Genomic DNA, 15569 nt, shown 5'->3' with positions numbered 1-15569 from the left:
ATTTAGTAGAAAGAAGTACTTATCGAAAAGCAAACACAAATACGTTCTATAATACACTACAAAATAAATAATTCTTCCAAACTCTTCCCCTTTCGACTCTTCCCTTGCCATTATTATGAGCATTTAACCCAGGACTTGTGCTGTTGAAGAATGAGGAGCTGCTGCAACAGAGTATGATGGATCATCTCACTTTCAGAAGTGCAATATATCCTAATTTAACACCGCATAGTAATAACACCAGCCATTGTTCCACTTTGGCCTCTTCCTACATGAGGAAGATTTGAGCATTGATCACTCATCTCACACAAAATGTATTATTTTGGAATTGAGGTTGCTTTGCGATCAGCTTTACTAGTCGGTCAGTAGCGAGTTACGAGAATTAATTAAGCACAAGTTACAAGACATTTGAAACACACACAGATGAAATTCAGGTCTTATAGTAAAAACACCCAATAGTTTCTCCTTTCGTTTGTCAAGTCTGACATACAGAAACAATCGCTGTGGCATTTTATTCTAATTTCTTACTATGATCAACGCGGAGATCTCTTGGATTGGATCACCTAAAACTATTGAAGGTTAGGTCAGGTCAGTATCAGGCCATGTCATCAAAGGGCTTTAACATGCCTGCCCAAATGTTAAATCGTGCTACCCGAATCGTTTTGGATCGATTGCTCTTTATCTAGTCCTACTATTCACAAATTAAAATCTTAGGCTTACTTCTTATTTCATTCTTCTATCTGTATCTCCCTCTGAGTCACGTCAGATCAGTTTTGTAATGCTGCAATAGTTCCTAGAGAAGATGATTAATCTTTCGTTGATATCCTGCAAACACAATAATGGTTTAACATTGTAAGCTGAAAATAGAAGTGGATGCGACGCATCTATTCTAAAATGACGGCGTATCCCCAAGTTTTGTTTTCAGTTAACGGGATTCAGGTATTTGGAAAGGGTTTTTTATTTGTTACCTAAACAAATTTAGAGACTTAATGAAAAGGATACTTACTAAATGCAAAAATCGACAAATAGGTTATAGGAATCAGGCAGTCCTCATGTTAATATTGGTATGCATCCGAAACTTCCGTGACTGGACAACCGCCACAGTTCATTATTTGTTTGATGACAATATTCTGAAGACAAATGGGTAATTAGTTAATATTAAGTAGGTGAAAGGGTACAAAAAAGCTTAAATTTAGTTTTTAAAATATTAAAAAAGCTTACAGAGATGACGTTTCAATATGGCCAACTACTTACTTAAGTTCTTACTTATATCCTTCCTATCTACTCGAATTCTTTTTTGTGTAAAAGATGCTTTTTAAATCTGATTAGATCCTCCATCCCAAAGCTGGATATCAATGACAGAAAAGTAGGTCAGTTGTCGAAGTTCTCTATACGTAACTCATCGTTTTCATCCATTATTTAAAGTAGCTACAAGAAATTCATACTAGCTTACCTCATTACGGTTCCATTGATGTATAGCCTTTACTATTAAACGAACATATTATCTCTTATCAACTACACTGATGACACCTAAAATCCTCCAAGATCCGTAATTTCTAATCAGTTGGAAACCAATTAACAAAATTCAAATCAAGTGTTTTCCCTCCCATGACGCTAACGATTTAAGGTGATTTTTATGACGCAAAACAGTCTCCAGTAAAGTGATGTATTTAATCATTCAATAATTAGCTATTAATAAATGTTACATGAATCATACATCGCTTTATGTATGTACGACAGAAGACTGAAATAAAAATTTAATAGTATTTTTTTGCTACTTAAGCGTCTTTAAATGTTCGCTTAGTATTTCTTTTGAGTGGCTGCAGTAGGAAGAATAGTTATAAAATATGGTGGATATCCCCAAAATAATATCATATATCTGAAAAATAGGATTCAATCAATCGTTTGGAAGAGGTAAGTAAACTTTATAGCTGGTATGAAATCTAAGCCGGCAAATCCTTTATAATTTCCATGTAACAACTAACAAAATGTATTTTACAAAAATAAGAAAAACTCATAAATCATATATAAACAAAATTTAATGAATAATCATTATCGGTCATCGAAATACATACCGCGGAAGAAACCCACACCTGTTACAATTTTTTTAATCACAATTCTTTTATAATATTCTGGAATATTCTACTGTGCAGACCGTCTCAATACGGGGACTATGACGTCATAAGCGGTCTGAGCGAAATCATTGAATTGAGAGGTATTACATCCTTTTTCTTCGACTCTGTATACAGCCTTGTACAACTTTTGGATCAGATCTGCGATGGTTCCACTATCATACCCCTTCGCCTTCAAAAATAACATGATCTGTTTGAACATCTCAATCTTATTGCCACGATTAATAACATTCTCTTGCTTTTCCACATAGTTTCTATACAACAAGTATTTCTTCAAGATATCTATGATCCCATTTGCATCCAATCCTACATCGAATCCGGTTATACTCAGGATTAAGCCTTCGTTTTCTGATGCGTAGTCGTCTAGAATTTGAGAATCTATTAATTCTTGAGGTCCATAATCACTGCCATCGTGTATAACATTATGTGCTCCAAATGTCTCTTCGAATTGGTATTGTGATTGCTGTTGGTCATTTCCAAATGAATTAGGTTGTAAGAATTTCGAGATATCGTTAGGTAATTTCCAACTACCCAAGAATGATAATAGTTTGGGATTGTTAAGAACGTTTAGGTTGAAGTTATTGTTATGAAGTAGCAATAAAAGTTCATGCAGCCATTTTTGACGAATCAGATTATAAACGTAAAAATGCATTGGATGCTTTTGAATGTCACGACCGTTGAGGAAGATATTTTCGTACCAAATTTTGCTTAAATCATTGCTGCCAACATATTTTGCTGCGCCCAGTAATATAGAATTGATCATGTTCAAATTTGATAATGCCCTGTCTTCATTAACATTAAGTATGTTGGCCTGTTTTCTTTTCAGTAATTCGTCTTGTAGTTTCAGCAAATTGTCAATCGAGAAAAGTTTATAGGTCGGCGATAATTGAGCCCTCAAACGATCAATATTACTGTATGCCGGTCCTTGCTGTGAGTGAGCTTGATATGAGATTTGGCTTGGGTTGGTGTTATATTGTAGATTAGGCCCTTGGGGTCGGTCTTCATATACTTCAGAATAAACTGTGTGGCTAGGAAAACTTGTCACAGGTGCATTTTGTACGTGAGCGTAACTTGACGCGTGGATACTTGGAGTAGGTCGCGTAATGGGCAATGTTTGGTAATCATTGTTTGCTTCAATTGCTAGATTTGGTACTTGAAGGTATTTTTCAAAAGACTGAGTAGGTGGGCCGACCGCATAATGGAGTGGAATTTCAGTATCAGTAAACATCGGTGAAGTGTTTATTTGTTTGTTAATATGCAATTTAGTTCCCTGTATAGTTGGGGGACTATTATGGTACAAGATTGAGGACTCGCCACTAACTCCTGGAGCAGATGGACTATAATCTTTCTGGACTCCATAATTAACATTGGATTCGTAAGCGGGCTGATTAGGGTAATAAGACGGAGTAGTATCACCACCCGTTGCGTAGGCTACTGCACTTGATTCATATGCAGGTTGTTTAGAGTAATATTTCGGAATATCACCACTAGTTGCGTATGCCACTGAACTCGATCCGTGTCCAGGTTGTTTAGGGTAATATGTCGGAATATCACCACTTGTTGCGTATGCCACCGAACTTGTTTCATGAGAAGGTTGATTAGAGTAATAAGACGGATTCATATCACCACCTGTCGCGTACGCAACTGCACTTGATCCGTGACCAGGTTGTTTGGAGTAATACGTCGGAGTATCACCACCTGTTGCATATGCTACCGAACTTGATTCGTAAGAAGGTTGATTAGAGTAGTAAGACGGGTTAATATCACCTCCTGTGGCGTACGCCATCTTACCTGAACCGTAACTATTCGGCAAACCAGTGTGGTGATACGCGTCTTCAGTACTATAATCGTAGCCTGGTACATCTACAAGTCCTTTTACGTGGGACTTGAAGCTAGGCTGATTTACTAAAAAGCTTGGCTGCTTCATGCCACTTGACGATACCTCAGATTCGTAATAGGTACCGGGAGGTTTTTGGAGAAGCATTAAATTAGACTCACTTGGTTTTCGTTTACCAAGCATATTCAAAAAATCGTTTTGTATGTCAGCTTCCCTATATAAAATTTTTGTTGGGTTTATTATGTATGTGTGGTAAACATGAGGTTTAACCAAACTGCTAATTTCGTGACCTTTACTACCACGTACCTGTTCATTGAATGCAAATGGCAAATTGTTCATATTTTGCCCATCGACCCAGGGTTGGTTCCCTTTTTGCATATTTTTAATAACCCAGGGGATGTTATTTTTTTGTCTATCTTCAATCACCCAGGGCATCTCTCCCTTTTGCCTATCTTCTATAATCCAAGGAATATTACCCTTTTGCCTGTCTTCGATAACCCACGGCAGATTGCCCTTTTGCCTGTCTTCGATAACCCACGGTAGATTGCCCTTTTGCCTGTCTTCAATGACCCACGGCAGGTTGCTTTTTTGTCTGTCTTCAATAATCCACGGTAGATTGCCCTTTTGTCTGTCTTCAATTATCCAGGGCATATTTTCCTTTTGCCTGTCTTCGATTACCCAGGGTAGATCACCCTTCTGCCTATCTTCGATGACCCACGGTTGGTCAGGTTTGTGTCTATCTTCAATAGTCCAAGGTAGATTTTGTCTATCTTCAATTACAAAGTCTTTGTTTCTGTCTCCAATACCGAATCTGTTTACCTCGTTACCCTGTCTATCTTCAACTATATCGTCTTGATTAAAGCTTCCTCTTTCTTCTGGATTTATGGGTGGATGTGGGTCTTTACTTTTAAAATTATCTCTTCCTTCAATTGTTATTTGGGGAATGGCGTTTTGCATCGAATTATCGTTATTTTTATGGAGATTGCTATCAGTATATTGCTTCCCTTCTGCTAAATTTACACTGGCGGGTGTTTGATTTATCATCTCTTCTCCAGAAACTATTGGCAAGCCGAATCTATTTTCATCTTGTACAACAAATGGATGCTTATTCATTTCTGCTGTATCTATAATATTTAGGTTTAAATTAATATCGTCGTAAATTCCGTTACCTCGTCCGATTTGAGTCTGGCCTTTTGATAGTGACATAACTTTATAGCCATGTGGGTCTAATACAGGTTTTCCATTTTGTATTCGGCTTAAAGGATTAACTACAAGGTGATTCTGAATTTTTATCGGTTGAGCGGTCTTACCGGTGAAAGATGGTGGCATTTTTACCCACACATTTACATCTTCTGCGTTACTTTCTTTTCTTTGTAAGTTGGTATCTAGGAATTTGTCCATCCGGCCATCAGTTTCTGAAACAGAAACACTTGTTGAATCCAAACCATCTATCATCATTCTAGTTTGACATTTTCTTTTACATAAACAGTCTGGTTTAACGTCCTCTTGGTTTGATTCTGTGGATAACTTATATTCATTTCCTTGACCTTGCTGTACGATTGGGTCTACGCCAAATGCGTCTCTATTGTTAAAGGTGTCTGGGTCTTTGGTAACGTTTTGAAGAATCCGAACAATATCATCTATCTTATCATCCACGGGGATATCATACATCGCCGCTTTATACAAATTCGTAAATATATTTACTAAAACAAATAGGTTTTCTATTCTCCTCAACTGTTCAATTTTCTTTGCTTTATTTACGTAAATGTGAAACAGTCTCCAAAAGTTTTCCATATTCAGCTCTGAACTTTGGTCAAAAAGAACGCGTAAGTCTGCTGAAACGAATTTATTCTCTTCCTCATCTCTATTAACTAAATTTTCAATTGCATCAATGTCTAATTCTTCGTTAGTTTTGATAGCAATACTGTCGTTTTTAAGATAGTTATTAAATAAAGGAGTATTAATAGGTGCAACTTCAATATTACCTAGGACCTGGTTTCCAGACTCTTTGCCTAGTCCTAATTGGTGGCTAAACGATACCTGTGAAAGTAAAATATTTCGTAAGTAAATATGCTGAAGTATGTTTTGGTGACAAATGATTTTTCTTTTTTTATCGGCTTTGAGTAAGACCCGTCAGTTTGAAGAAAAAACTATTAAAAAAAGAATGCAGACACTATTAAAAATAACTGCTGATTTGATACAATTAAAACGAAATCTTACCAAATTATTTTTTATTGGCTTCCCTCGTATGTCAACATCTTGCAAAGTGTATGAGCTGTCGGAGTAAACTCTCTTGCTGTTCAACGGTTTCTTGTCAGCTGATTCTTCTGTCACGCTTACAGATGTCAGGTTAGCTGTTGATGTAAAGTTCTGATTGGCTTCCATACTCTTAGCATATCTGCTGTTACTTGAGACTGCAGCTGTTATTATTTGACTTCCATTAGCTTTGCCTGCATCGAAACCTTTTGGCACGACGAAGTATCTTGATATAGTGTGTGTTGCCCCATCTTTTTTCACTACGCTGCGTTCACCTGGTATCAATTTTAGGGCGTCGGCATCCTAGGAATTAAATGGATAGTTAATGATTGTTTTTTTTAGTTAAATTGATCACTAGACTCATTTCGTTTGTTTGTAGAAAACTTTTGAAAACTCATTTCCAATTTTGATGTAAATCACAGGAATAAGGCATTTGTTTATTGTTTCCAGATGCAGTAGACTGATCAAATAGTACACCTGATGGATATGGTAAACTAAAATTATATACTGCACTTAAAGGAATGATGGTGAAACTAATAAAAACCTATACAAATATTCCGATAAACTTACCAAAATAATTAGCAGCAAGTGGAGACACAAGTAACTGAAACTGTTATTCATATTGAAATAGTTTCTAGGTCATCACAAGGATTGGGTAACACCTACTACTAGACTGCAGCCTCTTAACAGAGCAGGGGTATTTATTGAAAAAAAAAAATGTAGCGTGAAAATGAATTGGAGCGTGTCGAGAAATAAAGAATGTCTAAGTGTAGATGGTGCAGCTTCTTCAGATAGGAGATTTCTTCAGTCCTTTTCGTCTTGGTACTAGACGTTCCTTCTTTTTCTGTCAATGACTTTTCTTTGAACTTCCCTGCTCGTGAGCACTAAGCTTTTTTCGAGTACTGTACTGTTTTCTTGATATAGAGACTCCAACTGAATAAAAAATAAATGAAAATTACTTATAGGCTGAGACATTTATTGTTGTGATATTATGCTTGTAGTGCAAGGGAGATGCTTCCACAACTACTATAGTGGTGCCTTAAAAAGGGGGGTATGTGTGACCTATTGAGCTGTAGTAGGTAATATCCAAACTTATGCAATTATTATGAGCTGTCTTTCCTGATATTATCCATAGTTTATGCAAGACAAAAAAAAGTGTAAAGCGTATAAGAACGTTTTGGAAGAAATATCAATCAATCAACAATGCTTATGTCGGTCTACTGCTGAAAATAATCTCCCCTAAGAGGTATGGAAGAGATAGATTTCTTTTAAGAAGCTTTCATCGCAACATCTGCCACATTTATTGATCTTTGACACTTTAATATATCCCTAACGATATAAATGCGTCAAATTGTCAAATCATTAAAAAAATGAACATCGATCTGCATGGTCCTAATTCTGTTTACGGCAATCTTTAAATGTTATAAATAGGTTATTAAAGTCGCGTAATCAAGTTATAAATATATAAACAAGTTAAGCAGAAATAAGGGCTGATGGATAATAAAGCATGAACAATTCAATAATGTATTACATAGAAGATAAATAGGGGTCTGAACTTTTAATAATCGTGACAGCCGTTATAATCTTTTGCGAGGTGTAAGATGGTCGTTTTTTTGGGTTTTGACGGACTTGCAGAATACGCGACTACTTAATTAATTTGACCCTACTTTTTTCTCTTTTTAAATTCATTAGATATTCTTGTTCCAAAGCACAGCAAAGGCTTCCCTTCCATTCGTTGTCTTTTGTCCATTTGTTGTATTATCCAACTCATCTCGCTATCTTATTCTTGGTCGGCCTTGGTCGGTCCTCATAGTGTTGCATGGGATTCACTGGGTTTATACTATGACCCAAGAGAGCCAGAAGTTATCGGGCAAATAATAAACATGTCAACAAGTCTAAGTCAGCGATACTCAGTACATGAGCTTCATTATAAGAGATACGGTACTAGGTAATGGCAGATTGATTGCGAAATTTTGTGAATTAAAATCGGAAACTTAGAAACTAGCAACAGGTAAAAAACTCACAAGTCAATTTCATAATAATTTTAAAACTTACGTCATAAAACTCTGCATTAAGAAAAAACCCTAAATCTAAATATGGTAAATAAGTTATATTCCAAAACACGTTTAACAAGCATAAAAGCGAGTTAAATTACATTTCAGCGTAAAATCAATACAATAAAATTGGCGTATCATAAATATTAGTATTAGTAGTATTAGTCGTAATTTAGCCTTATAAAATGTATTATTTATTATAATTCACTTAATGGTAAATTGAATGTCGTGGTGGCCTTGCGGTTCCGACTATGTTGTTTCATGCACGAGGTGTAGGTTCGATCCAAACGGGGGTAAGTACCAATGCGACTTTTTGAAATCTAAGATACCATTGGCAAACTAAAAATAGCGTGAGAATACATTGAAAGCTGATATGCATTCTGAAGTTGCCTGCAGACTGCTTTTTTCCGGTTTGAATCGCTACTGCCTTCAACCCTCGAAGGTCCATCATGAGATGTCGGTTGCTGACTAATAGCACCCCGAGCCTCTTCAACTGCCTGAGCCTGAACCACGGGATCGCTTGCACAAGCTGCTCTGATTAAAAAGCAAGTATGCGTCGGAAAACCCGCAGTGAGCTAGCTTGGTGATTAATACTCAAACCTTTGCTATATGGTAAATGAAATGCTGTGGATGGATGTTTGTTACTCTTCCACGCAAAAACCACTGGACGGATTTGGAGGAAATTTGGTACAAAGATAGTTTATACTTTGCAATCTGGATTAACACAGGATATCCGTTTTATGTTCTCGTGGGATCATTTTCGATTTACAGCAGAAGCTGGCTGGGAGAGAAACGGAAGGGTGTATTATGTTCTGTTCTTGGTCAACAAAACGTGGTTCCTCGGGTTCCATAATCAAAGGCAGCAGGAACCCTAACGCTAAGGCTCTACTGTCGTCCATTGTAACAGGGGCAATAAAGCTCATCTGAAAAATTTCAACTGTCTAGCTATTAAAGTTCATGAGCTTGGTGATGACGCAACAACTTTAGTAGACGAATTCCATTCCTACCATTTGATTACGGAATCCTAAACATGTATTTTGCGATATAAATGGCGAGTAGGTGGTGACAGCTGACCACAATCATCAGAATCATCAACTTCTGGCAGTCCAGTGCTTGGCAAAGGCCTCATCCACACTAAACCAGAGCTTCAATCTTCAGTTTTATAAATGTAGCAGCATGTCCTTTAGTGCAAATGGTCACACGATCAGTACCCTTAATCTAAACGGAATAGACTTATTTTTCAATTGAGATCAAGTCCTCTGGAACCCAACACTAGCGCCAATACCTGCAGCGGCTCAATTTGTAACTACGCTCGTACCTCGACCGCTATTGGACCTTGGTTTATTTTATTGGTTCGATAGCACTATTTCAGGATCGGTTCCCAATTAAACCGAATCATAATCAAGAACGGAATCAAACCATTTTCAAGCCTACTGGTAATATTTTTAAGGCAAGCCAAATTTCCTTTTACAGTTTTTTACCCTTTTTTAAAGAAATGTATTTGTATTCATGCAGGCTTAGAGCAAGACGGTAGACCTCTACGTCTTGCTTCCACAATAGCAGATGTCTTCCTTCAAGAATCCACGGTAAAAGTACGGTTAATAAAATAAAGACATAAATATAAGTAAATAACATTATAATATATTTAATTGATAATTGCACAAAATACAAATATAACCAATACATAAGAGTAACAAATAAAAACAAAATTATCCTTATAATTATTAATCACAATTGCTTATGGTTGCCCAGCGTTGGGCAACCTTTACTTTACCAATCGGCATTTACAGCTTTTTTTGTTATATTAGGTATACCAATTATAAGATATGCTATGCAGATGCAATTGACAAACCTTATTAAACTTTTCTTCTCTTAGATAAACAGTATTATTACATATCTTGCAAATTCACAAATATGATGCAATACAATGCGCATCAAAATTATATAAAAACCGTTGAGTAAAAAAGGAAATTTTAAACCTTTGATCAATTACCTCGATAATAGACGCAGAGAATAGCGCTTTTAGACAGCAATCGCAGTAGAAGTCCTGACTGTGACGTAAATAATATCCTATACAATATATAATTTGTATTTAATTTAAAATTTCTTCCATAAAAAAGAAGGCATCTACTGTGTTAATAGACATCGGTTGGCTATGCAAGATATGTAACACCGTTATTCATAAAACTCCTCTTAATAATCACATCACTTTTTTCACAATTATAATCCATTAAAAACTGTCATTAGTTATATTTCAAACTTGGCCTATACATGGGTTTGGATTAAACAGTGCTTATACACAAATGGTACATGATTCTATATTGGTACAGTGTAGCATTAGTGTAAACAACTTATACATTATACAAATTATTGGCCGCGATTCCGCTCGCGTATTTATCAGAACGTTCTTGAGATTTGGAAACCGTAATTACCACAACCGGTCCAGCCATTCTCTAGTTTAGGAGACTGACGATAATCGATAAATTAATATAAACACATACATATTACTGAATATGTTAATAGATCTTTTCTAAACCAATTTTAATCATTGACTTAGGTTGACGCGAGCTTCGGCGAGTGAATAAGAGATTTTGTCATTATTATTCCACGGTACAGGCATCATTAAGTACACAATTTTAAGTATTGTTCTAGTTTTAAGACAACAAACAACTGTCAAATATATCTCAATACACTTTCAACTTTATGGTCAAAAAATCCCCATCGCATACTTCGCCGTCAAGTAATCCTACACTGTACCAAAAGTGTATTTGCAGGTTAAACAACACTACTTGTGAAGATCTCTATCCAATAACCGTCGGGATCTTGGATGAAAGCTAGTCCTTTCATTTTACCGTCATTCGGCCGCTTGATGAACTTCACTCCTTGCTGTTCAAATCTGAAACATTGTAATGTACTTTAGTCTACTAAAGATTGAAGAACAGCAAATTCCTAGGTACGTCTCGCCTCGACTTCGGCAAATCTTGCTTCAAGAGCTAATAACACACACAAGTACCTATACAAGTCAACGTGATTTAGTAATGATGAATAGCTAGTTCTTATTTAAAAATACTGTCTTTATTATAAAATAGGATGATCTAGATTGTACTTGAATATTTTTGTCAGGGGAACGTAAATTCCCAAAAAATATTTACGTTGCTAGTTTTGTGAAGCGAGTCACTACAATGCACTTTACTGTACGGGCTGAATCGAATTTCAATTTAATCGAATATTAAGAACTGAGTGAGTACTCTGGAATTAGCCACTTTCACTAATCCAGCCGTCACTTAAGTTAGAATGAAGTTCGGCCGACAGCTAACAACATTCATAACACAAGTGTTACCAGTATTTGAAACAGGACTAAATCGAGAACCGAGTCTAATTAGAAAACCCACGTGTGGCGTCTCGTGTTCCCAATATAAACAGCCCTATTTTACAACCTCATTATTATTAAATAATATGGTAGTTACCTTGCACAAGCCTCGTCAACATTTCGCACCAATATACCGATGTGTCCGAAACCCCGAGGGTCTGAGTTACCGTTGTGGTAGCTCGAGTCATCACTCTCTGTTCCCCAGTTACTGAAAAAGCCAAGTTAAAACAATTGTAAGATATGTAGTACATATCAATGCGATGATAAGCGGGAATTTTTGAACTTGTTCTACATATTAATGACCTTTTGACAATTATGTACTAAATCTTATAGAATAGAGCAGTGACCAATGGACCCTGGCAGATGTCCCACTACATTTAGGATGTATTGAAAGAAATCTTAATCATAATTATAATTGGTTCAGTGGAACATAAGTCTAACAGAATCCAAGGTTCTGCCACTATAGCTCAAATGAAAACAAAAGGTGTTTAAAAAAAATAACTTGTGCTTGACGCGTGTAGCGTCATGTCATTTTTATATCTGAATCAGTGTTACTTAAATAAGATGTGCTGGTTTCTATTGTAATCTAATCAGTGACCATGTGGCTACTGGGTCAGGTGAGTTTTATAGGTCACCATGCCATATTCACTGTGCGCGCCGTGTCGCACACTTCGCGTTTTTGATTCCAGCTCAGGACTAGAGAGTTCTGAGTCTGCGATGTATTTTTGCATTTGGCTTTAATGTTTGTTAAACTTCATGACACACGGAAGAAATTGATCAGCAGTCAGGGAGGTAGTCATAAAATAATACTTACTAAGTCAACTCCAAGGTAGCCTTTCTTGTCATCGCCCAAGCGGTCCTCGTAGCCTCATCAGACGGTATTTCACCAGCATTTTCATACCCCATGAAGAACAATGAGAACTTCATCTCGGGGAAGTGGAGCTGTTTCAACAGAGTCATACCAAGGACACCGGTGTAGAATGGGATGGATTTTCTAGGGTCTTTGATGCGGTACATTGTTTGTTGAAACATGAAATCCTGGAATGAAGGTATAATTTGGGTTGAGAGAAGAAAGTGGTGAATGGTGAATATTTTTGTATTTGAATAGTAAGATGAGTATAGCATTTTCTCTAATATGTTACTGTTTGCACAAAAAACAGTCAGTTATTTGACAAAGATATCTTTTTAAGAAATAATATTCTATAGCTTCATTGACAACACTAAAATAAGTAACCATTTCCTTGAGAGTTATGATAGATCATTGTTATTTTTAATTTGAAGGCTCAAATTAATCAATCAATCAAAGCATGAATTTGTACCCAAAAATCAAAAGACCACATAGGTTTCCGAAGAGTATGCACAATAGGACTATTTCAAACTGAAAATAAATACATTTTTAGTTATCATGAACAAATGACCGTGTGTATACACAGATGCTCATCTCATTTTCAAATAATTAAAACTTTATCTTAAGCATGGCAGGGCAGCAATGACATATCCTGTTAAGTAATGTTTGTAAAATAATTAGCATAGCAACAAAAATGCAAAGATAACATCATTGAAAAACAACTAAATAACAATTACAACCAATGTTCAAGTTATGATAAATCAAAGGTCACTGATTAAAACAACAATTAAGTGAGTGATAAGAAGTTTAGATAATTGCTTTGTAACAACATTTTAGATTACTCCAGGCTCACATGATAAATGAAATAACATTCTACATTATTTCATATTTCAAATTATGAAGAACAGATATTGTCAAAGAGAGATGTTACATATTATTACAATTATTGTTCATTTAACTACAGACAACCTTTAAAAGACCAAGTCTTATGAGCTAAATGGCCAAATGTAGAAATTCACTGCGACAAGAAATAAAGCATTGATCTAGCTTTCATCAAAATTAAATAATAATCTAATACATAGACAATACTTTATATTGTTTTAAGACATACATACACACTATATTAATTTAAAATAGAACATTGATGGTCTGTAAGTCAATAGTCTCCAATATTTTTATTTAGGGGGATGTTATGGCCTGATGCACAATGTACCAATTTGAAACCTAGATAAGGAAAAGGGAGCCGTAAGATCAATTTATGTAAGAGTAACAAAGCCACTTCAATTTATCTGAGAGCTAATTTCAGATAAAGTTTATGTTATCAAGTCTCCCTATAAAAATACATTTATAATGATTTACTTACCCTGGTTGAGGGGTCAGGGGTCTGGCAAAGTACCTCGATCTCCTGCGGCGAGATACCTTCGTTCGACATCGTTCTATATAAAGGAAAACATACATTTTATATAAACTTAGGAATCTAACCTAAAAATACTAACATTTTTTATTCATACTTTCAAGTCAGAAGTCTTTGAAAAATTAGCACTTTTTTAAGTCTTATGTATATACTTACATTTTTCTATCTAAGTCTTGATATAAAATAAATTGTAATGATCTTGCGATCAAGAAATCGGGATCGGTGGATCGTAGGTTGGCTGACAGTGACAGACTGACAATTGTTGCCAACTTCAATATCTTAAGCTCCCAGTGTCATAGCAATAATGCGGTTTTATAATTTATTTAATAATAAAATTATAATATCTCAAAATCCATAACCTCAAGTTTCTTTTTGGTAAATTTACCTTTATTTTAAACAAAACGACGCTTGCGATTTTTAAGTGCCATGGTGCTGTAACAATGAGACTGAATATTATTTGTTTAAGAAATAAATATCAGAGTTACTGTGTTTATAAGTGCTGTGTCAGCTGTATGTGTAAGTAAATGTGGATCCTACGCTTGATTTTGTAAGACAGACAAAACATAGTGGCGCCTGGATTTGTGAACCTATCTGTGTACTATAATGTGTCCCGCACAGCAGGCTGGTGTTTTGCGATACTAGCTGTTATAATAATACTTATTATTATAACAGCTTATAATTAATAATAATTTAAAGTCCCTTAAATGAGGGTAACTTATAAAATTAAAATGATTTAACAGTAGCCAGTAACTTTATTGGTTTACATAATTGAAACTTAATTACTTATTCCACAAATAAAACTTTTCATAAATATATCGAAGTTCTTCCATCCAGATAATGTCTCGTCCCACGGAAGTAGAAACACATTCATATGCAGACACCATTCTTGTTTTCCTATCATCTAGAAAAATATCTCCTGTGACACTTAAATAATCTCCTTCAGCAAAATTTATAGCTTTTTTCCCAATACGGTCCAACAAAGCAGACATAATATTAACGTTATCATTGCCTGCTCTCGTCGCTTCAGAAAAACCATAATATAAATCTTTCAAAATAGCCGGTGATGTATTTATATTACTTTTTGTGCTATCATAATAAATTTGTACAGATCCCGTAGCGTCGGAGAGCTCAACGTTGGTGGTGTTGTTATTTGTATTGTATACAGCTGTAATTACACCGTGTATCATTACATTCTTGAATGTCATTCCAAACAATTCGTAGATGTATTTGTTTTCGGTAACTTTGGCGCGGAATATATCTTGAATGTATAGTTTTACCGGGCTTTCTTGAAAATTATTCATAGTCTTGAGGCACTGGTAAGTAAGTTTTATTCACATAAAGTACTACATAATAAATAACAAAAACTATGATACTTTAAAATGCTTTAACGTAACCTCACAGGTTGTTTACATTTTTTGTTTTCGATAGTTTGATTGACATTTCACATTCATCACGATTATGAGTTTTATCGCTTCGTTCGGTAATTTAAAAAAAAAATTGAACATAACAAACAATTTGTACTGCCTTCAATAAAACACATATTGTTAACTTCTGTGTCGATAACAATAAAAAATAGAAAGAGATTTTGGGGTTTTACTTAATGTAGGTTGGTTTAATCACGAAATATACAACCGTCTTACTTTCTAAGTGCCACCGCTAGAT

The 15569-nt window shown here is 35.4% G+C and overlaps 2 protein-coding genes across 2 annotated transcripts; both read right to left on the bottom strand.

The window, feature by feature from the left end:
• Nucleotides 1-10040: 10040 nt before the first annotated feature.
• Nucleotides 10041-14178, bottom strand: LOC113505124 (lactoylglutathione lyase). Its single transcript, XM_026887655.1, has 5 exons — nt 14064-14178; nt 13857-13929; nt 12461-12684; nt 11744-11854; nt 10041-11172 (listed from the first exon to the last, which is right to left on the bottom strand). The coding sequence occupies exons 2-5, from the start codon at nt 13923-13925 to the stop codon at nt 11052-11054; spliced, it is 525 nt and encodes a 174-aa protein (XP_026743456.1). The 5' UTR covers nt 13926-13929; nt 14064-14178; the 3' UTR covers nt 10041-11051.
• Nucleotides 14179-14639: 461 nt separating this feature from the next.
• On the bottom strand, nt 14640-15312 carry LOC113505121. Its single transcript, XM_026887653.1, has one exon. It carries the CDS (start codon nt 15206-15208, stop codon nt 14687-14689), a length of 522 nt encoding a protein of 173 aa, XP_026743454.1. The 5' UTR covers nt 15209-15312; the 3' UTR covers nt 14640-14686.
• Between the last annotated feature and the right edge of the window lie 257 nt (nt 15313-15569).

Source organism: Trichoplusia ni, chromosome 24 (genome assembly GCF_003590095.1).
Source record: "Trichoplusia ni isolate ovarian cell line Hi5 chromosome 24, tn1, whole genome shotgun sequence".
Taxonomy (NCBI): Eukaryota; Metazoa; Arthropoda; class Insecta; order Lepidoptera; family Noctuidae; genus Trichoplusia; species Trichoplusia ni.
The sequence above is the reverse complement of the archived record's forward strand: the minus strand, read 5'-3'. Positions and strand labels throughout refer to the sequence as shown.